Raw genomic sequence first — 26,816 nt, 5'->3', positions numbered from 1 at the left:
AATGTACCTAAACCATATCTACATGTTAAAAATATTCTGGGCCTTAATCCAGATGCAGAGAAGCCGATTGAAACGGGCAACGGCAGCTACAAACTAACATGACGACATCGCTGTCCATGCTTCTATCGTCAAGCAGATTTTTGTATACATAGAATACAGAAGGAGAGCATCAGAATATCAGATTGTACTAAAAATTGACTCTCAATTTAAGATTCCTTCTGATATTACTACGCTGGTTAGATTGAACATCTAAACCACAAAACAAGTATTTTGCGCTCATCCTTTGAGATCTCTTTGCTCTGTAATTCATAACCATGACTCTGGCTAATCCAGCCGATGGCCTGCGGAAAGGAGGTCCCAGTGATGAAAAGTCCCCACAGACCCCAATTATACGTTACATTGTTTGAACTGTGTCAGTGCTAAAAGGGGCTGCAGGAACACTCACGGGCTCAGCTTAACCCACAGGCAAGAAACCCGGTATCTGAGGTTTTCACCACTGTCACTTCTCAGTTTGCAGGAACATTTAGGGGTTTGCGGGATGAGAGGTGTCCCAGCCTCGGGAGAGGAAGAGCCCCTGTCCCCGAGGGGGCTCACAGCATCCCTGCCACTGGAAGCTGGAAAATGGCAATGGAATTGTCACACCGATGGAGATAACAGAATTAACACTTTCTTAATACAAGGTTTAGAAAAGAAACAAATGGTTCTTCAGACATTGCCAGAAAATTTCTTAAGGGTCCCATGAATTTTTTTACAATGAGGGTGGTGAGGCAGTAGAAGAGGTTGCCCAGAGAGGCTGTGGATGCCCCATCCCTGGAAGTGTTCAAGGCCAGGTTGGACGGGGCTTTGAGCAACCTGGTCTAGTGGAAGGTGTCCCTGCCCATGGCAGGGGGGTTTCAACTGGATGATCTTTAAAGGTCCCTTCTAACCCAAAACATTCTGTGATTCTATGATTTTTAAACCCAAGGAAACCCAATTAACCAAAAGCTCAAAAAAATGCAATCTCTTAAGACATTGCATGCTGTAAATTTGGGAAAGATAAACCAATGACCTCAAATCCATCAAAGAGGAGGAATTTTTGCCTTAAGCCATCTGCTGAGAGGCAGATCTTTCAACCCTGAGTCTCTACCCAGTGCATCAGGTTACGTGATGGGACACGTTAAGCTGGGGGTGCCACAACAGGAACCTGCCGGGGTGCAAGAAGGGCTGCAGAGATGCCGTGAGAGAACGTGCATTTACATGAGGCTCTTTTCACTGCTGAATCCAGCCAGAAAGCACAACCCTGGTGAAAAAAACCAGAACGTTGGAGTGCCTGGGCCCTGCTATACGGGAGCCAGTGGGCTGCGATCACAGAGACCACGGCGCGTGCCGGCGGTCGTCGGTAGCAAGAAGAGACGTTGCTGCCTCGTGGAGGCACGGAGAGGATTATTGCAGGGGACAGAGTAAGACGGGGGAAGCCATGAGAGTCACACACTGAACATGCGAAACCTGACAGCCATGCAGAAACATCTGAGGTTCTCTATAGCACTGAAGTAATACCACATGTATATAAATATAGACACGTGTGTATGTATATATATATTTTTTATATATATATGTATCTCCAGTCTCAGCTGGCATGCAGTCTCACACTATTTAATATGAACACAGACAGAATTTGAGGCATCTAAAACATCTGAGCGCTGTAAAACACATTAATGAATAATAACACAGAAAGACCCTCAAATGCGATGCAGGCAGCGCGGTGCCCCTTTGCGGTCCCCTCCGTGGCCTTCTCTGAGGATTTGCCCCATCTCTTTCCACCAGATTTCAACACCACCCTCTGTAAAAGCACTACCTGCATCAGCTTTGAGCAGCACAGCCTGGGTGTCTTTGAAGACACGTGGACTTTGATGCCAGAAGGGGATACACTCCAGATGCTGGACTCATTTTACAATCCTATCTTGCTTTTAGTATTCAAGATTTATGCCTGCCTTTTCCTTGGCAGAGGACTTGCCTATGTCAAGCTTTCATTTTCAAACCTGGCTCGTTTCCCTTGGTGAAACATTTTGATTAGAACTTTTTGCAAATAACATGCTTTAAAATATTTTGTTTCTTTGGGAAAAATCCAGAATCGTATCAAAGCAGCAGTTCATCCAAGACAGCACCGTAGATGTCACTGCAGCTAGTACTACACTTCTCAGAGAGTTTCATGTATTTACAGGACAGCAAATATTATTTCTCGATTAGTTGCAAGCTGGCCTATGCCCTGGAGCATGAGGCTTTCAACTGTACTTGTCTCGAGTCAGGCACGCGAAGGGATTTTTACTATCCCATCCAATTCTCCTTGAGGCAGAGATCATGCCTGGAAAACGTCAACCTTTACGTTCACCTTTCAGATGGAACTGCAGGAGAAAGCAGTTTTCTACAGTTACCACTCCATGATGACCAACATTAATTATATGTAAAGACTTATAATGTCTCATGTAGGAAATAGGGATTTTGTTGCCTTAAAGAAATAACTGCAGCAAAGTAGCAAGCTTCATATGTTACACTGAAATGAGGTACTGAAAACACTCATGCAAACTCTGCAAGTTAACCTCATTTCACTTGTCTCCAGTAACATAGTACAACACGACTTGCCTTATCGCATTAGAGATGTCCTAGCTAACATGTACGAGTTGGCAAGGAGTAGAATAAATTTTTTACCCTAATCTACATAAGCCTTCATAAACTCAGCCACAGAAGGATACACCTAAATATAGCCGTGTCGCCCCAGACTGCTCCAGGGAGCTTGGCTGCCAAACAGAAAAGTTTGGCAGGCAGAAAGCATAAGCCCAAACCTTTCCCGAGGGAAGGCGGCAGCCTCGGGCGGTCACATGCAACTCATGCCCCAACAGCCCCTGGAGCACTCGGTGCTTTTAGAAGAACATTATTCTCTGCTGGACACCATCAGCCAGTAAGTTTAAGGCTTCTCCATGCAAAAAAACCCCAAAACCCTGAAGTGTGCCCTGCTCAAGGTTTGAGGTCAAAATCCACATCGCTCTTAGTATGTTTAACCTCTCTTACAACACTGGTCTCAAATGCGGGGGGGAGGGGAATCACTGGCTTAATTCATATAAACAATCCTGTAAAAAGACAGAGATTAAACAGGTAAACCCATTTCTGTTTCAAGCCTCAAGGTATTATAAATCACGGTAAGCACACAAAAGGTCCTGAAACATAATGAAAAATACCTTGACAGTAGCATCATGCTGACCCTATATTCTTTCTGTTCTAAATCTGAATTCCCTGCTGCACCGGCTGACAAGCGGGATGAAGAATGGTATGAATGCCTCGAAGGGCTCGTACCTGTCTGCTACTCAGACTAGAAATGTAAGGCCTGGGTAAAACAGCATTTCAACAGAGCGAGACACTCCCACCACCAGAGCACAACTCACTGCAAATACCCTGCTCTTGAGACAGAACAGATCAGCAAAGCTTTAGTTTATAAACTTCAGTTTATCACTTGCAGAAACAAGGTAATGAATGTTTTTAAGCACAGCCCACTATTGTAAACATTAAAGGAATCTGTTAAAAAGGTTCCAAATCTAATACAGAGGTAACAATGTTGATGGCTGATTTACCAAAGCATCATAACCCCCCCCCCCAACATGCTCCTAAGTACTATTATTTAAACATAGACCTCTTACAAAACCACACATGCACATCTGGAGTAACATCTCTGCGACAGTGATGCACTAGAATTATGGACAAGGGCTTACCAAACTGCAGAAGCAGCCATAAGCTGCATGCTCTTTTCCTTGCCCCCATATGCTGTGCGCTTCCCCTCTACAAACCTATACCTCGCTGCATGTGTCAGCTACAGGTAGCCACTGGATTTTAACAGTGGGACTGTTAAAATTTTGGAAGAAAAAATGCACATATACATCCCTTTAACTCTACATCAACTCCAATCACCTTCTTGATTCAGCGCCCTCCCTGTATTATCCACCTTTTACCATTTTGGATCCTTCTTTATCTTTGCCTGTCTCATCAACATCAGTTCAACTTTTTTTCCCTCTTTAGCATCAGCGAGGAGAATTTTCCTCTTGAGTCCACCACAGTCTTGAAACTGGTTTTAAAATTATAAGACTTAAACAAGAAAGCAGAAAGGAGGCATGTGTGGCAGTGTGCACACAAGGGGAGGGAAGTTATTTGTATACTTGGCATTAACTTTTTGGGCAAGCTTGGATCATTATGAAGCTTTTCATAACCCTGAAGGTTAAAATCTTGCTGCTCTTAAAATAAAAGCTGAGAGTCCCATCTAATCTCACACCATCAACAGCTAAAACATTAAAGAAAAGTCATTTATCACAGTATCTAAAATAACACTGTGGGAGTTGACAACACTGAATTTTCCTCTAGCTGTCTTCTGATCCGTCTTTTGAGTTTATTCTTTCTTTCAATTTTTCACTCAATTTTTTTTCCATCTACCGGGCTGGACCATAAACCAAAGCAAATTTCACAGTTCGAGTATAAGATCTGTTCTGTGCCACTTCCTTCAGCTTTAAACACTCTTCCTTCTCCTTTTTTTTCCAGTAACATAACAAACACCTGTAGCTGACCCATTACCTATCCAGTACTTAAGGGCCAGATTTTGGTGTCAAACCTAACCCTTGATGCCTCCGTGGCTTTACTGGGGGAAGGCAGAACCGTTGTTTCATGACTTCATGGTTTCTCACCCCTGACATCAACCATGAATCATGTCACATGTGCACGCACGCGTTTGCTTTCTGCTTAATTTGTCCTCTTAATGAAATGGAGAAAGAATTGAACCAGGATTCAGAGACGGAGTCCTTTTGTACTTTGTGTGGCTGGGATTCTGTGACCCCACTAATTTTGCTCAAGAGCTGATGAGACGCCTGATAAACAGCCTCCCTTTTCACCTCCTAAACTGTCATCCCCGTCACCTGCAAAATGCAGATGCATTAGTGAACAAAAGACAATTATTCATCAGTATTAGACATTTTTCAAGGAGCTCCTCCTTTGGGTAATGAGCCCAAATGGAAGCTGGCTAGATTTAAAAAAAGATCTGTAATTCTTACGAATCTTATTCATTATTAACAAAGCATTTCATAATACTGATGAGAATGTCAGAATTCAAATGCTTTAGCTGTAAGATCACAAAAATATTTAACCTGAGTTAAATTTATCTTGATGTGCCTTTTGAGCTGCTCTTTGTTCCCTTCTCCAAGCAGTTAAACTTGCAAACAAATCTATCTTGTTTTATTGTCAGCAGCATCTATTCTGCTTAGCATGCACTTTAGACGAATTTATTAACAAACCTATTTTTAACCCACAAACACATAAATCTGTAGAAAGCAGCAACTTGATAAAAGCCCAGGAGTCAGAGTAAAAACAGCAAAAAAAAGAACATGAAAAAAGCTATATGCCAGGGACCTCCAGGAGGGAATGGGGGTCCTTTACATGTTGTTCTTCATTGTAAAAATCCACAAAATCCAAGTGAAGGCAACTGGTCCACATGGTATTAGACCTATCTACATCACTGCGGCAGCAGTGCAAGAGGATTTATGCAGCTCACTGGTTTCCCTTTAAGCTGCTTTAACATCATACCTATTTCCCTGCTCAAGATGATCCCCCTAACAGTTAAGCAGGGAACACAGTGTAGATCATCACAGGACCCTACGTGAAGAAAAAGCATGGCCCCATTTCATATCGGAGTAAATTACAGCACTTCTACAGGAAGATTCAACATAGAAAACAGCCGTTCTTTTAATACCCCTGGGAGACTGCTGCTAAATGACATAAAATGCTGCTTGAACATCACAAGCACATGGGTAAGCTTTACATACCAGCAAGAAATGTTTTCTGTTTTATTTTGCAGGCTTGCTAAGATTGCTGGAGATTTTCTTACATTCTCCTGCATTCAAGCAGCAAAACTTTACAGTCCACTTCTGTGGGGATGTGAAGTGCAAAGTTTCCCCATAGCAGCACGTGATTCTTTGACCAGTTTTCTTTTCAGTAGCAGATTTTGAACATTAACAGTTGGCTGCTTTTACATAGTGAGAGCCAAAAAATCCTGGAAGCTATTCAGAGGTTAAAGTCAGGTCAGCATTTTCACCAGCCATTCTGTTTTACACAAAAAGGATTTAGTGGCTTCCAGGAGAAAGGGCTGACTTGCTCCTATCTCTCCTCTTGGCTCACCTCCTCTCTCCTCCTCCCCCTTCCCCATTGCTTTTCTTTTACAAGTAAGAGTGTCTGAATTTGAAGATCTGGACCTTGTAACATTTTTTGTTACCCTTTCAACATATGTAGACTGAACTTCCCCTTACTGTAGAGGATCTAAAATTTCAAAATAAGTCTGTTCTAACCCAAGTGATGCATTTATTAAAGTCATCAGTAACCATGAAATAGTCCCTGTGCTGTGCAGATTAGAGATACGACACGCTTGTTCTCTAATAATTGAAATTATATAAGAGGTGACATGCAAATGGACAGGAATAACTCCAAGAGGACAAGTAATCAGAGAAAACCTGACTGGTTAAAATTTGAGCTTTACATACAGATTAGAACACCAAAATGCCCATCTTAGTGGACAGTTATGCTCTTAATGCAGTTAATTCAGAGTCTAAAGAGCCACACTCTGATTTAACTTTGACAAATTAACACTGTGTCTAGCAATACAGATATGTAAAATCAGCTTAACGTGTAAAAAAACATTTTATGCTAAGCAAAATCACATAGAAAGAAGCAATTATGCATAATGGTGTAAGGACTGACTTCCGACCTCGATTAACTGTTTGCTGTTCTTTGCTAATTCTCATATATCTTACAAATAGCACGTTAACTTTCTGGGACACAGGTTAAAGCCTCTGTGTTTTTAAAATACGACATTCGGTGGCGATTCATGATCGCGAGATTTGGAGGTGATGCTCACAGGAGCTCAGGACTGATAGGTGGCAAAGATCAAGAGATCTTCCTAAAACCATAATGTTAATCAAGATGAATAAGAAATATATTGGACAGCCTATTCTAAAAATACACCTTCTTGGAGCTAATGAGCTAATAGTTTAAATCACTTACCTGGGGAGGAGCAGGAGGGACCATGACTCAGGAAACATAAAATACCTAGGGAAATGTTTACTCTTTTTCTACACATAAAAATGGCACAAAAACATAAGTAGTTTTGACAAGAAAATCCCTGACACATTTACACTTTTGAGGTACCACGTGAAGCTGTTCAGACCAAAAGCCACGTCATTACAGTCATCCTTGCAGAGAACAAACACAAGCAAGGGATATGCATACAAGAAGATCTGTATCCAATAATCGAGGAATGCAACCAAAAGGGAAACCTGATCCCTGACCCTCCAGAAACAAAGGAGCTGATGTGTTCCTTAAGGGGAGAACAAAGCACGAGGTGGGCTTTGCTTCCTACACGTGGACAATTTGTCTGCTCTGTTCTGTAGTGAAAATAATTCTAGCGAATTGCTGTCATGCAGAGAGCACCTTTCAAAATTGTTGCACACCCAATTCCTATGCCAACAGGAGGGTAATGACCAAACTGTGCATCCATCTCTGTGGGTAAACATCCCCCCCTGCTTGAACTGACCTTACACTTGCAGAAGACATATAGAAAAAGACTTAGAAGAAAACCTCCCAATTTTTTTCGCTGCTGGAAAGTATGACTGGAGAAGACCGTTTTCCCCACAATTTGTTACAGCTGTTCAGCTTCTATCAAATGCCAGAATAAGGTGGTGTTGAAAATGTTATTGTCAAAAATAAAGGGCGGGAGGAAATAAGGGGAGAAAGAGGCTCTTGTTTTCCTTTGAGTGTGAACACTAGCAGAGGAAAGGCTTGCTTTTTGAAAGTCTTGGAAAGTGCTTCCCCTGCTCCACACGAACATATTTTTACACAACTTTTCCATCTGGGATACATTAACGTAGCCTTGGGATAAGCCACCTTCTATTATTTCCAAAGTTTCCATGGGAAAATCTAAATTCCTGACAGAAGAACCTCTAAGAAAGAATCTTCCTTGTGAGGGGCAAAAAAAAATGTTTCAGACTTAAAAATTAATTACTATAGACCTAGTGAAAAAAGGATAGGGTATAAAATCTGAGCAAAAAGATTCAACACCTTATCACGTCACGAATCGGGATCATGCTCATGCTTCTCTGACATACAGGTGTACCACAAAGGCCTCCCAGACCTCCTCTGGCTTTCAGGGGGATAAGAAACTCCACATGAAACCAAACTGCAGCAACTTACAATTTCGTCACCTTCAGATGGTCACCTGCCAACAAACCATGAGGACCAGACGAGCCCAACACGATAGCGCAGCACGCACCGACAGATGTCATTAGTAAGAGCAGCTCATAAAAGCAGAGCACACACTTTTTTGCCTATTCTGCTGCTCCACTTCAGGCTTCGTTCAAGTCTTAGACCCAATTCACAGCTCTGCCAGAGGCAAGACCCAGCTGGAATCCAGTGTCCACTTTTACTCACCATGATCCTCCAGCCCAGCCAGGCTTCAAGGGGCTGCTGTTGGACAGGGTGAAGCTCTGATCGTGGGACATTGTGAGCAGAGAACGAAGGGTGTGTCATACTGCAATGACTTTTCCCAGAATTTATTAACCTACTTTGGTATGCAGCTCAGAATAGCTTACGTATTTGCATTTTAAGATCATGCAGGCAGAAGTGCTACAGAGGTTGCTGTGGCATACAGGAGCTGAACTAAGCCCAGATTTCCTGATCAGCCAAGCAAAATATTAATCACTAGTACAACTAACCTGCCTAAATTATCAAGCCTTTTTTTTTTTTTTTTTTTTAAAGCACTACATACACTGTTGGCAAAGTAAGATCTTCCTAGCTGGAGAAATACTCAACATAAAACACAGTGCAAAGACAACCAAGTGAGGACCATCCTGCCTGATGTTACATAGACATTACTTTTCTCCCATTGTGCCTTTACAGTTATTGAAAAGAAATTAATCTGTGTATGTTATTTTCTCAAGATCCTTTACACTTGCAACCTACAGATCACTCGAATGAAAAACCTGCTACAGCAGCTACAGAAATTCACTGGAATTTTTGTTAATTCAATCTGTTTCCTGCCCAAGGCTGAGCTTAAGAGAAGCAGTCATTTTTGAGGCAGAGTCACCGATAAGGTGGCAGTGACAGTCACGGGGCACAGAAGGTAATCAGTCTTTTATATTTATAATAATAGAATCCCACAGTATTTGAAATATGAACGTGATGCCGTCATCCATTCTCTTTCCTCTGACATCAAAGAACAGTGGCTATGGACTAAATGGCATTAAGGGAAGGAAAATGCTGAAAAAATAGATGCCTCTATACTTCAGGTAATAGGAGGGGATGGCAGCCCTGAATAAGCCATTGCCTGGCACCGAGACCATCCCATCTTCCTTATTGGACCAAAAAGCATGTGGCGCTCTAAATTGACATCTCCACATTCATAAATGGGCATGGACAGCAGCTGAAGGAGAGGATACAGCACAAAAGAAAAACTTGGTAGGAAAAAGCCCAGCCACCTCACTAGAATTAAAGGAGGCAAAAATGTGTCGGGAAGAAAGATTGCAAGAAGCAAAAAGGTGAAGATGGGACGCAAAAATAGAAGAAGGGAGATAAAATTCTTCCTCTTTCACCATTTAAACAAGTTCCAAAACTTTGCATCAATTAATTTACTTATCAACCTCATCCATCCCAAGTTTCACCAACTTTACGTAGTTGCACCCACGACGAATGGAAGATGGAGGGGGTACACTTCACCTTGGTCACCGCAGTATTAACTCGAATAATGCAAAACCATCCCACTAATTAGCGAACGCAGGTATATTATCTAAAACAACCCTTGTTAAGCCAACGCAGCCGACGACCGCCTGGCTTAGGGGTAGGGCGTGAAGGAGAAGGGTGCCGGCACTCACCGATGATACCGCTGTCTCTGCTCTCCAGCGTGGAGGTAGGGCTGGTGACGGCGCCGTAGGTGCAGTCCTTGGCGGTGACGCTGGTGCTGACGGGCGGCAACGTGGAGCAGGGGCTGCTGGCGGGCGGCGAGGCCGTGCTGCTGGTCAGCGTGGAGCAGGGGCTGATGCGCTGCGTCACCGCCGAGCTCTGAAAAACGGGAACCGGGAACACATCACTCACCACAGGCAGTCACTGGGGAGGGGGGGGGGGGGGGGAGTCTTTCCATAGCTCACGCTTGAGGATTTGCGTTGTACGGTGAAGTTGAAAAGTGCTTTACTGTTCAAAATGAGAATGTCCGCTGTGCCACCCCGCATCTGTGGAAAACGCAGAGGCACCGGGCTTGCTTTCTACTTCACGCCTTAGAGATTACAGCTTCCACGTTCAATAGGAAACACAGGAAACATAAATAAAGCGGTATTTACCAAAAGCCTGATTCCATAATTTATCAGGAATTTTGATCGTTTTGTTAGTATTGAACTGAAAGTAAAAAAAAAAAAAAAAAAAAAAAAAAAAAAGGCACAAATAAGCAAAGATTATGATACAGTGAGGTAAATTCCGTGCCTCTGTTTAAGTGGAGATCTCCAGGGTGGTAAGTATACAGTATGATCTCACCTTTACTTACAGCAAGAAACATCACATACAGGAAACCCTACAAAGACCTCTGGGCCATTTCCGTCTGCTCAGAAACCTCCATGGGGCTGCAATTTTTATTTTGGTCTGTAAATGTTTCCTCCATTCAAGAAAAACAACAGTGGTTTTACACCCTTGCAAAGAGGAAGCTCGAAATCCCTTATCTAGATACAAGACAGCCCTTCCCTGCCCAGACATGCTTTCCCTACTAGATAAAGTTAAAAAAAAAAAAAAAAAAAAAAAAAAAAAAAGGGAAAATGTTGCTCTCCAAAGGCAAAACAAAACAAAAAATACAGCAGCACAAAAAAGATGGTGTTTTAAAAGTTATTTTGGAAAGCCCTTGTAAGATATTGTGTGCAAGCAACCTGCCAGAGTTGATACATCTGAAGCTGTGCACGGAGATTAGTTTATTAAGAAAACAAAATCATTCTTGAATTCAATTTGAGACAAGCTGCAATACAAGACAGAGCCCTTGTTTCAACCACAGGCTACTGGATACACAACCTTCCCTGGCAAAAGGTCCTCCTCTCTGGAGATACGTCCTAGAGCATCTGCAGCCAAAAAAAACTGCTGTGCAGAGTCACCAGAGGACAGCAAGGGCAGGAGATGGCTCACCGACCGCAGCACTGGGAAGACGCTTTTATTGACCCAACACAGCAACTTAATCACCCTTCCACTGGATTTCAGAGCAATTATCGAGAAATAACTTTAAAAAGGGCTACTTCAATACTCCCCTTCCACAAACCTGACCCCCGTGCCCCAGACCAGGCGTCCGATTCACAGTGTGGGTGTCGGAGGAGCAGGCACCCTCACGGTGGGTCAGGCCAGCAGTCCATCTACCCTCGAGTAGATGAGGATGCATAAAGTAAGCGTTAAAAAAAAATGGGCTTTTGAGCAGGTGATTCTCCCTTAAATTTATCTTTCCGCCTCCGCAGAGGGGAGGTGACTCCATCTCCCCCTTGCTCAGGGGACACTGCAGAACACCGTCATCTCTCTCTTGCACTGCTGTCGTTTTCTGTAGCTAACCCCTGCGGACTGTATTTTGTTTGTCATTGCAAAATTATACTGGTCCCAAGGAAAGAACAGCAGAGGTTAACTTCCCATTTGGAATTCGTTTAAATGAGATTTCTTTTATTCTGTGTGCGTACTTCCCTAATAATTGCATGGATTTATATTCCCTTTTCCATGTCATTTGAATCCAAGGTAACCATGGAGAGCATCATGCTTACAAACTGCAGAATAGGTTTGACATCCAATTTTTTTTCTTCCTCACTATTTCATACTTGAAGCTGAAAAAACGCCTGGGACAGACTTTTGTAAGTAGAACATGCGGAAGATTTACTGGGTTTTAAATTAGAAGGCAGATACCATGTGTAGCTACCAGGAAGCGATCTAATTTGTCCAAGGTATCCCAATGGGGCTTGTAAAAATCCTTACTCAGAATGTAACCACCCCAGTGTCTGAGGCGAAACAGAGAATCCCCGCAGCAGTGGGACGGGGCAGTGCCGAGGCAGGCATCCCCCTCCACCGCCCCACACCTTTGCTTTCACGCCATCATGACTGCATCGATCTTAACTTAATTACAGAGTACCCCGAACGTGGATTAGCACATCAACAAACCAGGGACAGAGTGCTAATGCGACAGCTCCACGGGCATGTTTTTTATATTAAACAGAGAGATTGCAACACAGCAGAAAATGAACCGTGTGAATATTTCCATGATAATTAATAATCTCCCTCTGGTATCCATATAAAATATCCACCAGTGAATGAGACGACTGCCACCACATCCTTGTCTTTTGAAGCACTCAGGAGAAGCAAACCAACGCTTTCCTCTCCCCATCCAATTTGTGGTGCCACTAGTGGATCACTGTTATTGTTATTTTCCATTCTTTTATGTTCTAGGTACTTACAAATACTTCTCTTTTTTTCCCCAGTAGCCTTCTAGGAATTGCAGGCAAGTTGACTGCTCTATAAATTCTGGCTCCCTGTATATACTGGTTTCACACATTTGTTACATCACCTCTCATGCGCCTTCTCTCTCAAAGAACCTTTTTCATCTTCTCATACTGCAATGTTTTCAGATGTCCAAATACTGTACTGATTTTTGTAAATGTTTTTAATTTTGCAAAATTATTTCTAACTCATTAATTCTAGTGGCCAAATTAAAAACTAGTTGTGTGCCAGTATTCAATGAAAATATTCCATTATTTCTTCCTCTTAAAATTGCTGGGCTTTATTATTATTATTCTTAATATAACCTAACACGGGGCTCTTTTTGCATTGCTGCTATGTATCAAGCAGATGTTTTCACTGAGCCACCCACTACAGTGGGGCTGTCTCTTCTGATTTATCACAGACTCCATCAGTACACCTGAGCTGTTAAATTAGCTTTTTCCAATATTAATTTTCTTTAACCCACTGACAGTACAACGAACTGCACCAAGTTTAAGGTAATATAACTTTTGAGGTTTGGACAAAGGCGGCCAAGGGCATCCTGGGCTGCACTAGGAAGAATGATGCCAGTGGGTGAAGGAGGTGATGCTTCTCCGCTGCTAAGCTCTAGTGGGACCACACCTGGAGCACAGACGAGGACACTGGAGTGAGTCCAGCTAAGGACCATGGCGATGACTGAAGGACTGGAGCATCTGACATAGGAGATACGGAGATATTCAAAACCCAACCGGAGATGGTCCTGAGCAACCTGCTCTGAGCTGACCCTGCTTCGAGCGGGCGGGTCAGATTAAACAATCTCCAGAGATGCCTTCCAACCTCATACTGCAGCATCTAAAAATTTAATCAGCTCACATGTGGGATCTTTCAGAATGCGAAGCATTATTACTATTATAAATTCTTTACGGTGAGGTTTTTCTATGTCCTTGTTTCAACTGTTATTTTAAACAAATCCCTGCTGAAATCTCAGTACTAACAAAATAACATCCGCTAACCTTAAAACACACAAAAAAATTACACTTTAAAGCAAATTAAAATTCAGTGCAAGAATGGTACACTCATCTTCCTTCCAGCTGATAACAGTATTGTTTCACAAAATGCCAAAAGTGATATTCTTATAAGTTCTTTTATTTGTAGTGTTATCAATGCAGCTCCTTAAGAACAAGCTACTTGCAACTGGAAATTACTAAATAACATGGTATATCACTTGGCATTGATTGACATGTTTTATTTTTGTATTGATATAGAAAAATGTTCCTCCGTGCAAGTTTTAAATATAAATTTCCATTAACAGAACATTCTGTATTATTATTGCTGCTGTTTCATCTGTCACATTTTCACTAAGCTTTGAAAAATTACACTGTTCTGTCATAGTCTCATTGTCCTTTGTGCTTCTCTGGCAGCCAGTGCAGTTAAAAAATAGTTTCCCAAAAAGTAGGAGAAAGAGGATTTATTCTTCAGCATTTGTGATGTCTCATTAAGGAAAGCATGATTAAGAAAGAGACAGCACATAAAACATGCAATTTCATAGCAATCTGGATTAGAGAATACATCCTTTGACATATTCAAAATAAGGCAATTGAATGAAAACGCAGTGCCGATTTACAGATTGGGGCAGTTTTAGTGAAAACACCTCTACACCTTATCTTCACTTTAGCTCAAGCATTGGCGAGATTGCAAATAATTATTTTCTCGCTTGAGAAGGCAAAGCATGGTTAGAATAACAAGCAGCAGCCTAGTCCCAGCTTTTGATACAAAGAACGTTTTCTTTGCCCAGGCCGTGTAAATCAACGCATTAAAACCTAGAAAATTGTTCTCATTTTTAAATTCAAGTGCAAACTAGTAGTCAAAGTCTCAATCAGATTTTAATTAATCAATGATTAATGGAAGAATTAATCTTTGCAAATCCCACAAATGTCTCTCTGCATGATTTTCAACACTACTTTAAGTAGGATAGCTGAAGAAATTCAATTTGGGAAGGAGAGTTAGAGAGGTTTTTACAAGATTTGCTGCAATTCAGAAGCAACTTTAGCTTGGACCGGATTTGTGCATGGCTCCGGTCCTGAGACAGCCAGATAGCAAAAGTCAGAGAAGGGCCACGAAGACTGTTAGATGGCTGGAGCTTATGATGTAGAAGGAGAAGCTGACGGAGAGGGTTCATTCAGCCTGGAGAAGAGACAGCTAAACTGCATCTAGGGATAGCTGCAGCCTTCCGCTGTCTGCAGGGGATTGTAGAGAAGACACAACCGCGCTCTTCTCAAAAGTGCAAAGGGAAAGGCCAAGACACTACAGTCATGGGTTGTATCAAGGAAATTTTCTGTCAGGTAAAAGAAAAAAGTCCCTCACAACGGGAGTCGTGAAGCCCCAAACGGGCTGCCCAGAGAGACTGTTGATTCTCCATCCGTGGAGATCTTCAAAACTCGCCTGGACAAGCCCTGAGCAACATGGTCCAACTTTGAAGCTAGCCCCGCTAGATGAGATGAGATGACCTCCAGAGGTCATTGCCAACCTCGAGTATGCTGCAATTCTAGGCAAGTGCTGACAGCAGGAGATGCTCACAAAGAAAGAAAAAAAAATTAACTTAGTAATTGAGGAACCAGCCTCTCTTTATCTTCACCAGCACATGAATAGCATTCAAAGGCCCTGTAAAACTTTTTCATGCAAAAATTAGCACACAGCCCAAGATATCAATCTATTTTAGAGGACAACTCTCCGCTGTTTCTCTTTAGATTTTTCTTTTATTTATTCTCCAAAGACATCTTCTGCTTTAGAGAAAAGATGGGATTTTAATTTTTGTCAAAAGGCAACAACAAAAGGAACCATTTATAGTAGAAAGCTCTGCTTGGCTTTGAAGTATTCAGTTCAAATAGGTGCCTGTTAAAAGTACATTTTCTAGCACAATGTATAGTAAAGTACATTTCAAATCCACCACAACTTGCATAAAATATTGAATGAAAGCGTTAAAAGCTTAATGAATGTGTTAAAGGCAAAAACTACAAAAACACATTGCCTGGCTCTCAAGCATACTTTAGCCATGCAGATGATCAAAACCCTTTTGGTTCAGTCTACAGTGCGGGACCGATAGAGCCCAGGACGCTGCCCTCCACCCTGCTCTCCCTGCTTTGGGCTAGGAGGGGTCCTGGGCTTGGTGGAGCAACTTGTCTCCGAGTTTCCTTCCAAGTGGAACAGGTTGGGAGAAAGATTCACATATGCCACCAGGGCCACAATGGGCATTCAGCTCTAATGTACAGAAACCATCTTCTTGGCTGCCACTTTTCATTGACTTTTTTTTTTTTTTAAGGAATTCAGGACCTTAAGTCAGGTCCTCTGAATAGTGCCTACGTTAAGTATCTAAGTGACTTCTGGAGAGTCATGCAACGACCCTGTTAAAAGGAGAGAGAATTAGAACTGGGCTTCCGAGTTTCATGCTCTTCTCTACTTACTGGACTATCCATCTGCCCATTAAAAAAAAAAAAACCAAAACTGTCTCCTAGTTTCATTCTCATCTCACCAACACTGCTGGAAGTGGGTGTATTGTCCAGGCTTGAGGAGGAGGAAGAAACTCAGGCAGTTTCCACAAAACCTACATTGTAGCCCTGAGCTTTTTGCTATTTTGCTTTTCAGCCAGCCAGAGGGGATGTAACAAACTCCATCACAATGAAGATTTTATGATTTGCTTTCTGTACCTGTTTTCAAGCATGAAATCACCTTGTTCAGCAAACGCGAGCAAAAACTGTGACTATCTGTAAAATCAGGCTATTACTACTTACCTCTCCTTCCTGGAGAAACTGTGAGCCTTTATGTAACATTGCTAAAGTGCCTTTGAAATATTGCATGTAAGATGCCATGGAAGTACAGATTATTTTGGTCACTATAATCTGATCAGAAATGCTACCCACTCCTACAACATTTGCAAAAACAGAAAAACAACAGAAGCTGTTTCACATGGTAGCAGCTGATCCCTGAAACATGTACTGCTGCACAGTAATGATGATTCACCATTTAACGAGGAGATACAACCTTTTACCTCATAACAATTATTTCACCATTATGAGACACTCAGCTGCCATATAATTAGAAAATAACCACTCTCTCACATGCTGTATTTGGATCCTAATCCGTGCAGTTACTGCTGTACAAGCGGGAAGGATTGGAAGGGTCGTACCTGGTTCTCGTCCTGCACCTCCATGCTGTACTGGGGCCCTGGCTGTACCTCCGTGACTTTCTCTCCGAGGAGGAAGCCCAGGCGAGTCATGAGTGTATTTGCTGCCTCATCTACGGATGGAGGGGGTCCCAGCTCCTGCTCGGTATCACCTAAACAGGAAGAAAAACAGATTCAGACAGGAATTGTTTACCTTGGATACTGCTCAGTGTTTTTCCAGCAAAACACCGCTAACTTTTCATGCTGCAACGTCAGTATCCGGGTTTTCAGGTTATTCACGTTAGTCAAGTCTGTTTTAACGTTATATGCTGGTCATTAATTTTAAGTTATGCATTGCTCCAGCTGTCAATACATGTTTCTTCTAACATTAGCTGTTATTTCTCCTCTCGTTGCTCATTATATTCTCAGCACCTCCCATGGAAGCAAACACAGCCATCTTGCTTTCCCTGCACCAGAAGTACCAAAGCCACCGGGGAGCGAGATTTCCTGGACCAACGATGGAGAAGGGGAAGCCTTCTCTCTCCTCTCTCACGTAGAAACTACCTCCAAGTGACTCACAGAGAAACCAAGGCTACACATGCCATTTTGAAAGCATTCCACGAGATGCAGAGCAGCCAACCTGCGCTACCAAGTGTTAACAGCAAAGAACAGGACAGAAAACCCGTGTGCATCTTCCACTCTCATCTGCTGTTTCCGACACGCTCACGGTTACGTAGAAAGCACTGCTCTCCAGACACCAAACCTCCTTGTGCGGTCACAGTATAGGCCACGATACAAAGCAAAGTCCACCTGCCAACTCCCGCCAAGCCTATAAAATAGGCCAAAACCAACATTCCAGATAATTTTTCCTGATTTTTTTCTGCCACCTCTAGGAAGAGCAGCACAGACAAGCTTCCGGCTAGCAATGCACACTGGGAAAAAGGGCAGGCATGTATATTAGCATTTCTGTATCTTTTCAATTTTATAACAAAAATTTGTGGAGGTTTTTGACTTGTAGTATCACAAAGGTAAGCTAGGTTCTAAAAGTTAAGTTCTTTCCTGCTCACACAAGCAGCAGTATTAAAGCTTGAAGGTCAAGTTCTTTCCACATTACACTGAAGCAATACTGTGTTTAGTGCAGTTGTAGGAGACTAATTAGGATCTGCAATTAGTCTACAGTTAATTATTCATCTGATAATGTACAATTTGGAGAAGAGCCCATCTCCATTTCCCAGCTCCATCCTGGCTCGGGGGTGCACCAGCACTAAGCCTGAAGCTACAGTAAAAAGATGTTACTTTAAATATTGCTTTTTGATAACTGTAACTGAAAACCACAAATCACAGAACCTGGGATATGTACGAGACCTCAAAAAATTTAAGCCAGCTGCTTCCAGAAATTCCCATTTAATGTACATCTCACGGAAGCTTAGAGCAATTTTTCGGTGTCTCACCTGCACTACTGCAAATTAAAAACCCTGGAGCATCTCACGTGCAACCACGTCTGCATTCATAAGCACCGTCAACTTTGGGAAATGAGCATCTGGAGCAGTCCTCACACGGTGACTTCGCTGTTATGAAAATGGATTATATACTATGATAATAGAAGCTGTCTTTAAGTTATTGAATCCCTATTGTACTGCTTTAAACAACACTGACGTGAATGGGGTAGATTTAAAGAGAGAGACAAATTTAGATGGATGGCCCAATTTTCTGAACTGCTGACCACCCACATTCAATCTGTGGGCATTTACTGTCTCTGGGAGTCAAATCCAGAACAGATACATTTACGTAAAATGAAAATTATAGAGACTTATTTCCAAGGTTATTTTTTTCTTTAAAAAAGCAGACTTTTAGAATTTATCCTAGATATCTATATCTAGGATATGGCTCCGTTCGTAATTATTAGACGTTTATTATGCATTCCCCATTCTGTCTTCAGAACACATGACATTAATAACACTCAAACCCTGCTGACTTACACATCTCGGCAGAAAGGCAAAGCTGGATCTATCTCTGCATTGCCCACCCAGGGGAGGATTTAGGGAGAGTGCCCAGACTATGCTGGGGCAGGCAGCAGGGCGCTGGGCAGAGCAAGTTTCCTTCGGCTCAGTGTTAAGAACCGCTCCCAAACCAAACAGAACAACTTGCTCCTTGGAGGCTGGATTTAACCTTGTCCTTAGACCTCCCCTCTTTTATACTACCCCTAAAATATCTCTAAGGGGCACAAAGCTGTTTTCACCTGTAAAGTAAAGAAAATTACGAGCTTATCCCAGGTCACTCCTTAACAACATAGAAGATACAGAGGATAATAATTGTCTGCCTTGCTAACAGCCCTAATTCACCTGCAAGATGTTGCTTATGGCACAAGGTATCAACAGCTGTAACTGAAGCAGCTGAGCTCCAAGAGCATCACATTTAGTGTAGAACTATCAATTATTTTGTTATAACGTGGCTTTCAAAGTACAGATAATTTGAACTTAAGCAAAGCACTACTGTACTGGATTATTCCCTCTTTTGGTTTTAGGTCTTTAAAAATAAGTGCAGTCATTTAATTGAGTGTCAAAGAAGAGACGTAACAGCTCCAAGATGACTGTGAATGGGTATTACAGAAAGAAGCTGTAACATGCCTTTCAAGGTTGACAGTAAGACCGAATACTCTCTTTCTAAGTTCAGTGAAAGGGCATAACTGGTTTTTTCTCCCTTGCCACGTGTGCTATCCAGTTGACGCTGCAGCCAAATTTTACACACACTTCAGCACACTCGGTTCCTCCAGTCTCACCAGGGAAATTTGAGTGCACAGTTGATAACAGAACTGGCCTGAGATATTTTTAGGTATTCTGACACTACTGCTACAACGAACTACAGCAGCTCAAACACACATACTACAGTCAACTCAAATAAGCAACCTCTAGTATATCAATAAAAAGTAACAAACTGCCCAGCTAGGCACATGCAAACCTGAAGTCAATCAGCGGATTGGAGAGATCCCAACGCGGTTTGTGGTCTGAAGCTGCTGCACTTGCTAGATCAGCTCATATGCTTCTGCATAAACATTCAGTAATATTAAAAGCCGTATCAAAATGCTCAGTGCCAGGAATTTTAAACAAGAATAAAAAAAACTTAACTCCCCGACTCATTGCACATGATGAGTATTTCAAGGAGTTCTAGAGACTGTGTAACTTCATGTTCCTTTATGTTCAGCAGAAAGCTTGTATTTTTATTTATAGGCACATAAAACAATAGCAGGGAAAGGGTTCTCGCGAGCTGGCATGCTGCTGGGCTGGGTAGATAAACCATACCCACCCACCCACCCACTCAGGTCTCCTCCTAGTTTCCCAGTGGCCGTCAGCCACGTAACTTGTACTCACATGCCAGCTGACATCTTTGGTTAGCTGGTTCAGTTGTTTATGTCTTGTTTGGTTTTAAGTGAGAGCTTTTCAATGATCAGCTCCGTTGCAGCGAAATGGCCATGGAAGGAATACCAGACCCACCGCGGCGTGACCCAGCCTGTCTGGCACCTGCCTGTAACCTGCCTGGCACTGATGGGATACCCCAACGGAGCACAGACTCACCTCTCCTATATTCAGCTTTAGCCAGAGATGAAATTACTTCTGATTACATTGTCTTTGCACGTACTGTGGCATTTACTGATCCCCACATGATAAATGCGTTTTCTGAATCTTACAAAAAATCACTTCCAAAGAATTTAATAGAGAAACTTTTCCCCACTTGGAATTTGTTGTGTTTCATTTCAAGGCAAGTGCCCCAAACATGGAGTCAGCATTTCAGGCACTGAAGTCCGAGTCAAAACCAAAGGAGATTTACTAGATGTTTGCCACTAGTCCAAGGACTTTCATCACAGATATAGCCCGCAGACTACAAACACATTGCAGTGAATTGCTTATTTCTAATAACATAAATAAAAATCCATGAACAGCTCCAAGATAGATTAGTCTCAAAAGGTGTAGCCTGGTTGGAAGGAGAGGTCATTTGTCCAAGCAGTACACAGATTTTTTTTTTCTGTAAGAAAAATGTAAGCAATGAGCCTTACTTTGCACTGCAAAAACAAATGAACTCGAAAATAAGACATTCAGATTCTTTTGTAGTGAGCTATGCATAAATTAAAGGTATCTTCTAAAAAGTGAAAGAAAAAGAATAATATTCAAAAGACTACATGAAATATGCAATCGAGTTTTAGGTAGAGTCACCAAAAAGCTACACGAAAGGATACTTCTTTCTTTGAATCCTTAATCTTCAGATGAGACAGGTAACTGCAGCATTATATGACAGAAATAAATAAAAGCTCCTACAGAGATGTGAAACAGGTTGTCCTTTCAGATTAAAATACTACAGGTTTTTAGGCTATCTGGCATTTTTATCTTTCAGAGCAGAAGAATGCTGGGAACAGTAAATCAGAGCCTGCGGTCTTAACTCTGGTGCATGCACAGAGCGATCCAGAAGTGGAACAAACAGAAGCAAAAATCAGCAGGGCAAGAGCTTCCCATTCCCCAGCATGGAGACACAGGGAAGAAAGGAAATCCCAAACCAGCACCAGCCACTCAGACTTCTGTACCTGTACCCACTGCTCCCTTATGAGAAGTCCAATCTTCATGGTAATGGAAAAAAACCCTCAAAAATCCAACATAAATGTGACTTAATTACTCTGAAACCAGAAGACAAAGTAAAAGAAACAAGAAAACGAGAATATGTGATTTCTCCATCTCTAGTCCTTGAGGAGCACGCTATGATTTTTTTCCTTATTTATTTTGCTTCTGGATTGAATTATACTGGAATATATGCCACAAGAGGATTGGATGGACAGGGAGACAAACAGAAGGTTAATTCGATCAGGGGTCTGGAAAGCTAGGAGGTCATTTTGCTAAGGAGAGCTTGTGTTGCCAAAGGCAGGGCGGTCTGTGGGATAGAAAAGCCTGTTGAGGCAGAGACTGAAGTGCTGGGTTAGGAGATCAATCGATCGATCAATCGACTGGGAGGAGGGGTGGGGAGCAGGGCAGAGCAGGGATTGATCGGCAGCTGAGCAATAAGGTCACCGGGGCTTCGTGGGGGGTGAGGGGGAGAGAAGCGGAGGATGCAGGAGAAGACCGAGCATTTCCCTGCCACAAACCTGCCACAGAGCTCTTCACCCATTTGACAGCACAAGAACAATTTTCAAATATTACACCTAAGTAATTAGTAATAATAAATAATTAAATCCAGCACTCAATGAGTTAGAAGCTTCAAAAAGTGTGTAGATACATAAGGCACACGCATACGGATTTTTTTCTTTTTTTTTTAATAACTTAGCTTCCAGAGTTGCACCAGATCACAGCAGTGCACACCTCCGCACTTTCCAGCTACTTTTGCCATCTTTTTAAGATAATGACAATTTTTTTTTTACTGAACTGCAAAAATGCAAATTAGAAACATTATAACCTGAGCTTGTCAAGCAATCTAATAACCTCTAATCCTTCCTCCCTTAAAAAAATTCAACCCACTTTAAATACGTCAGAAGGCCTCTGCAATTCACCCTGGAATTTACCTGATTTAGGGCCGTTAGGAGCAATTTGATGGATCCTGGCAGCTCTCAGATATCCTACCTACATACACCCTTAGTATTTTTGAAGGGTCAATTCTAGCACCTCTGTTAATGTCATATGCAGTAGGGTGGTCTCTTGGTTGCATAAGAAAAATCATACCTACCAAAATCAGCAGCTTTCACTGTATTCCGGAGAAGGGTGCAAAGACAGATCACTGAGCTCGGAGCCATTCCCCAGCCTCCCCCAGGGAGCAAGCATGGCCCAAACCTTACAACAACTGTTCCCACGCTGAAATTTTCTTTTAGAAGTGGTCCTGCTGCTAACTAGACCAGAAATGACCTGGGGAAGCCTTTCTGGGAAGAGCGGTGGGCTCTGGGGGGTGGTTTGGTTTGGTTGCGGGTTTGTTGGGTTGGGTTTTTTTTTTCCCCAGGGGGAGTTCATAAGTGCTCATAAATGTTCACAGCATTTCCTTGAGAATCAAATATATCATTTTATATGCACAGTTATTAGGTTTGCTCTTTTCAAGAAAGCATTCAAAACGTACAATGTTTTTGAACATTATCATTTTAAAATACTGTTTCTGTTCCGTCCTTTCAGTTCCTATAATGAAATCTGCCACGTATTTCAGCTGCAATTGCTTACAAGCAAATGAAATTTCTTTATGATTTATTTTGTAATTCTGTGACTTGTTTGATAGCTACCATTGTCTAATCTTTCAGATAAACGATGTAGGGTAGCGCCCCTGGGAGACACTAACAATGTGTCTTTACTCCGGAGAATATTTTTGGTTTAATGGTTATACTTTTACTTCCAAAACCAGACTCCAAATATAATTTAAGTTACATCTGAAATCTATTTCAGTGAGTGTCTAACAAGAAGAACTGGGTAACAGTTCACTCAGTGGCACCCATCACAGAATTTACCTGAATATGAAACTGATTTGTCTTAAAAATCAAAAATTCTTGTATTAGCAAAGAAAAAAATAGCATAGTTATATGCAGAGAGTGAGCACCTATGGAATACCAGAAATAAATGATAACCACTTATGATTTTGATCTTCAAATACATAACTGTAGAGTTTTATCTAATGACTTCCCTCTCTCCATGTGCCCTGAATCTGTCCCGTTATAATATACATCTGCTTTAAATTATTCTGGATACACTTGAGCTATATTTGGAAAACGCCCTTGACCATTTCTGCATATCCCCCTAATCTCAGAATTAATGGAAGGTTTTTTCATTTGTCTTGTTTACATCAAGACGACCTTTTTTTTTCATTTAACCAGTAAGAGACAAAGGCTACCCCATACACATTGCTTTAAATGTCTATTTTTGTACTGCTGCTCTTCAGATACTTAATAGTTCTGTGAGAGGAATGGAAAACAGTCCCCACCAACTTCAATTACACCAGAGACAAGTGGCAAAGGAAATATATTCTCCTTGTTTACTGATACCAAGGCCCTCTAGCTAGCCAAAAAAATAACACTGAACTATGAAGGTGTTCAGATTGCGGCTCTGACTCAATCTGTGCCCACTGTGTACTGCTCCAGCTCTGCTTGCTTTAGTGGCTGTTCCTGCTCCATCCAACAATTTCTGTAAGAAACTGCAAAAATTCCCATCACTAATTCCACTAAGTCTCTTGCACGAGTTTCACAGACATTTCATCTAAGAAGAAATTCAAACAAAAGAAATTCTCCTCTGCACTGCACATAAATACTGCTTCCTAACCAGTCCTTCCCCCTGCCTTTGCCGGTGATGTCCTCTGATATTCCTTCAAGTAGACTGTCAGAAAGACAGTTATTTTTAATCAGAAACCATACTGAGCCAGAGATAGGCAGTAAATGTAATTTCAACGCTACCATAAAATCTAATTCAACACATTTCATGTTCTAGATTTAAAAAAACCCAAACACTCTGCATGCACGTTTGGGGATGAATTTTCCTGGATTTCAGCTCCCATTTAAGTACCAAAGAAAAGGGAATGGGGGAAATGAGGGACATTCAGTGCACTGATCACTGAACATATATATACATAAAAAAAAGAAAAAGGCCACATTTATCATAAATATGAGCCTGGGTATGCGGAACATTTCCTAAAAGCTGGATTACACTTAGACCCCTGAAAAGGTTCCTGAGCTCTTTAACATATCAAGGACAACATGACCAAGACTGCAAGTCCCCCAATGATGGAAAGCAGGGATGCAATTATTTCTTTCTTTACAGTTTTGGCATTTTATCTCTAAACCATCCCCTGATCATAAACATAGGGTCTGTGCTCCTGGCTCTAAACATACAACCTCTCAGCAAACACTGACTGATCAAAGGCCTTGACTCTTAAATAAAGTTGTTTGGTATTTGTTTTTTAGCTCTTTGAACTGACCTTTTATTCCAGACAGGTTTGAGGATGGTATCTTACCAGTGTTTTTTTTAATATGATTCACAACCAAAAAAGAACAAATACTCCCTTCAAATACTATTTGTTTGCTAAAATCTGTGCAAAATACTGTTTAAGTATTCATTTTGCTGTATTAGGCATGTCGCATAGCATCCACCCAAACCATTTTTTTCATTTCAGCAATAGTTTTTCAAGACCTCTCACATTCCCTCCTCTTACCATTTTTCACATCATAAACCTGATACAAATCTCACAAACACACGTTACGCATCACGACTCTTACGAACCGCGATGAAAATGAAAAGCAGCAGCTGGCTTTTCTCTGCTATGAGGCAACTTTAGTACCAAGTTTTACTTTTGTGATGGTGTACAATTAAGCTCACGGTGCAAACGCAGTCAACCAGACGGCGGCACAGCTTCAACAGAAGCTTGGAAAAACTCTCTCCTCCTGACCGTTTTGGGATGATGCTAGCTGCAGGGGGAATTGTGCGAAGCGTGCAGCCCTCCGCAGAGGGGGTGTCCAACCGAACCTCTGCGGGCGGCTTCCCCCACGGGCAGCCTGCTCCCTCCTCACTCATGGTCAAGCCAACACTGCTCAACCAACAGTGGCAAAAATAAAGTTGCAGGAAACCTTCAGAAATATATATATATATATATATATATATATATATATGTATGTATGTATGTAACGTTTCCATCATTGTACAAAATCAATTTAGGTTTTCATCTGCAAAGACCATACTCATTTCCATTCTCAGCAGCTACAACAGTGGCAGAGGCTGCTGTGAATCCTTTTATCATACCCCCAAGGTAGTATCCAGTCACCATTTCAGCGTTTGAGCTTCCTGGGAGAAAAATATGCAGAAGGGGATTTTTTACAAATTTTTACAAACACCTTTTCTTCTCCCAAGATAGCTCTGCCAGGTCAAAACACAACTAGCTTATAACGAGATATAACTGTAGTAAGGCAAATGATAACACTTTAGCCTTTAACCACTGTTAAATGGGAGGTTGTGGGCTTAACAGAGCAAGAAGAGACCACGACAGTATAAAAGCCTTGTCTTTCCTATACATGATATATTAGCACATTCCCAGAATAAATTTTATTAAAAGCAAATCAGACTAAATTATGACCTTTGCATATACAACACTGGCAACAATCTCTAAAGCCTACTGCCATTATACACGTAAATAAGATTTCAAAAGTACTGTTCAGATATAAAAACTACTACATAGTTGTAATAAGCTACTGCTACCACTTACTAGAATATCAAGCATAAAAGATTATCGGTTGATTCTTACTTTATATGTCATAAATTAATTCATATATATAAAAAAATCCCACAAAGCTGAAACACGGTATGTTCACACCATCAGAAGTTGAAGGACGGGGCATGCTGTTATGTGGTACAACTGCAAACTGAAATATTCTTGGGTAATCCAGTAGTGGGCTAAGATGCAGTAACTCCATCACTTCCAGTACTCGCACGGACTTTTGTAAAACTGTTATAGGCAATTCTAGTAGCCACCATAAATGTAACAGAGTATTTCCCATGCTTTCAGTACTGTTTTCAAACAGAGCCGATGTCTAGGGCTGTTGCTAACTAGCATCCCTCCAATGATTAGAGGGGGAAAACCCTACTGTCCATTTGGATGAAATCCATTTAAAACTTGTTGTTTCTCTAAAGTGTAAACCGTATTAATGAAAATCTTACACCACTCAAAAATAAAACGAACCACACTGTCCTCACAGTGTGTTTAAGTTACACAGTGTATGATCTGCAACTTCACCCATATAATTTGGGTGGAAATACAACACTGAAGTTACCGAAGGGTGGAAGGCACAGGTGACAGCCATGCAGGTAACCACAAACATCATCACATCTCCTCTTGCCGGGCAAGCAAAACAGATGCCAAGAAGAGACAGGAATACAGCAGGGAGCCCAGGAACACCACGGTGCCCAACACGCTTCTCCAGGCAGGCTCTGCTGGCAGCCAGCAGTGAAGAGCAGCACAAGAGACTTGCTCCAGATGCCAACACATGTGGTGGGACAACGCTTCCCCGGAGGGATGGGAACTTCCCACGGGAACATACAGAAGAGCCACTGGGGACTCGACTCAGAGAAAACTGAATACAGCAAGTAGAGGAGTCTGAGAGGAAGGCTGCTACAGTCTCAGACCAAACACAACAATTTTG

At 41.8% G+C, this 26,816-nt stretch overlaps 1 protein-coding gene across 16 annotated transcripts in view; it reads right to left on the bottom strand.

Annotated features, from left to right (window-relative positions):
- The window catches only part of TANC2 (tetratricopeptide repeat, ankyrin repeat and coiled-coil containing 2), a 273,282-nt gene that overhangs the window by 94,924 nt on the left and 151,542 nt on the right, over positions 1–26,816 (bottom strand). For all 16 annotated transcript variants that reach the window (XM_052785087.1, XM_052785092.1, XM_052785093.1 and 13 more), the window contains 2 exons: positions 16,712–16,860; positions 9,924–10,110 (listed from right to left, as the gene is read on the bottom strand). In XM_052785087.1, the coding sequence (XP_052641047.1) occupies positions 9,924–10,110; positions 16,712–16,860 (336 nt within the window). The remainder of the gene's footprint in view (positions 1–9,923; positions 10,111–16,711; positions 16,861–26,816) is intronic.

The sequence above is a fragment of the Harpia harpyja genome, chromosome 4, assembly GCF_026419915.1.
Source record: "Harpia harpyja isolate bHarHar1 chromosome 4, bHarHar1 primary haplotype, whole genome shotgun sequence".
In the NCBI taxonomy this organism is placed as follows: domain Eukaryota; kingdom Metazoa; phylum Chordata; class Aves; order Accipitriformes; family Accipitridae; genus Harpia; species Harpia harpyja.
The sequence above is the reverse complement of the archived record's forward strand: the minus strand, read 5'-3'. Positions and strand labels throughout refer to the sequence as shown.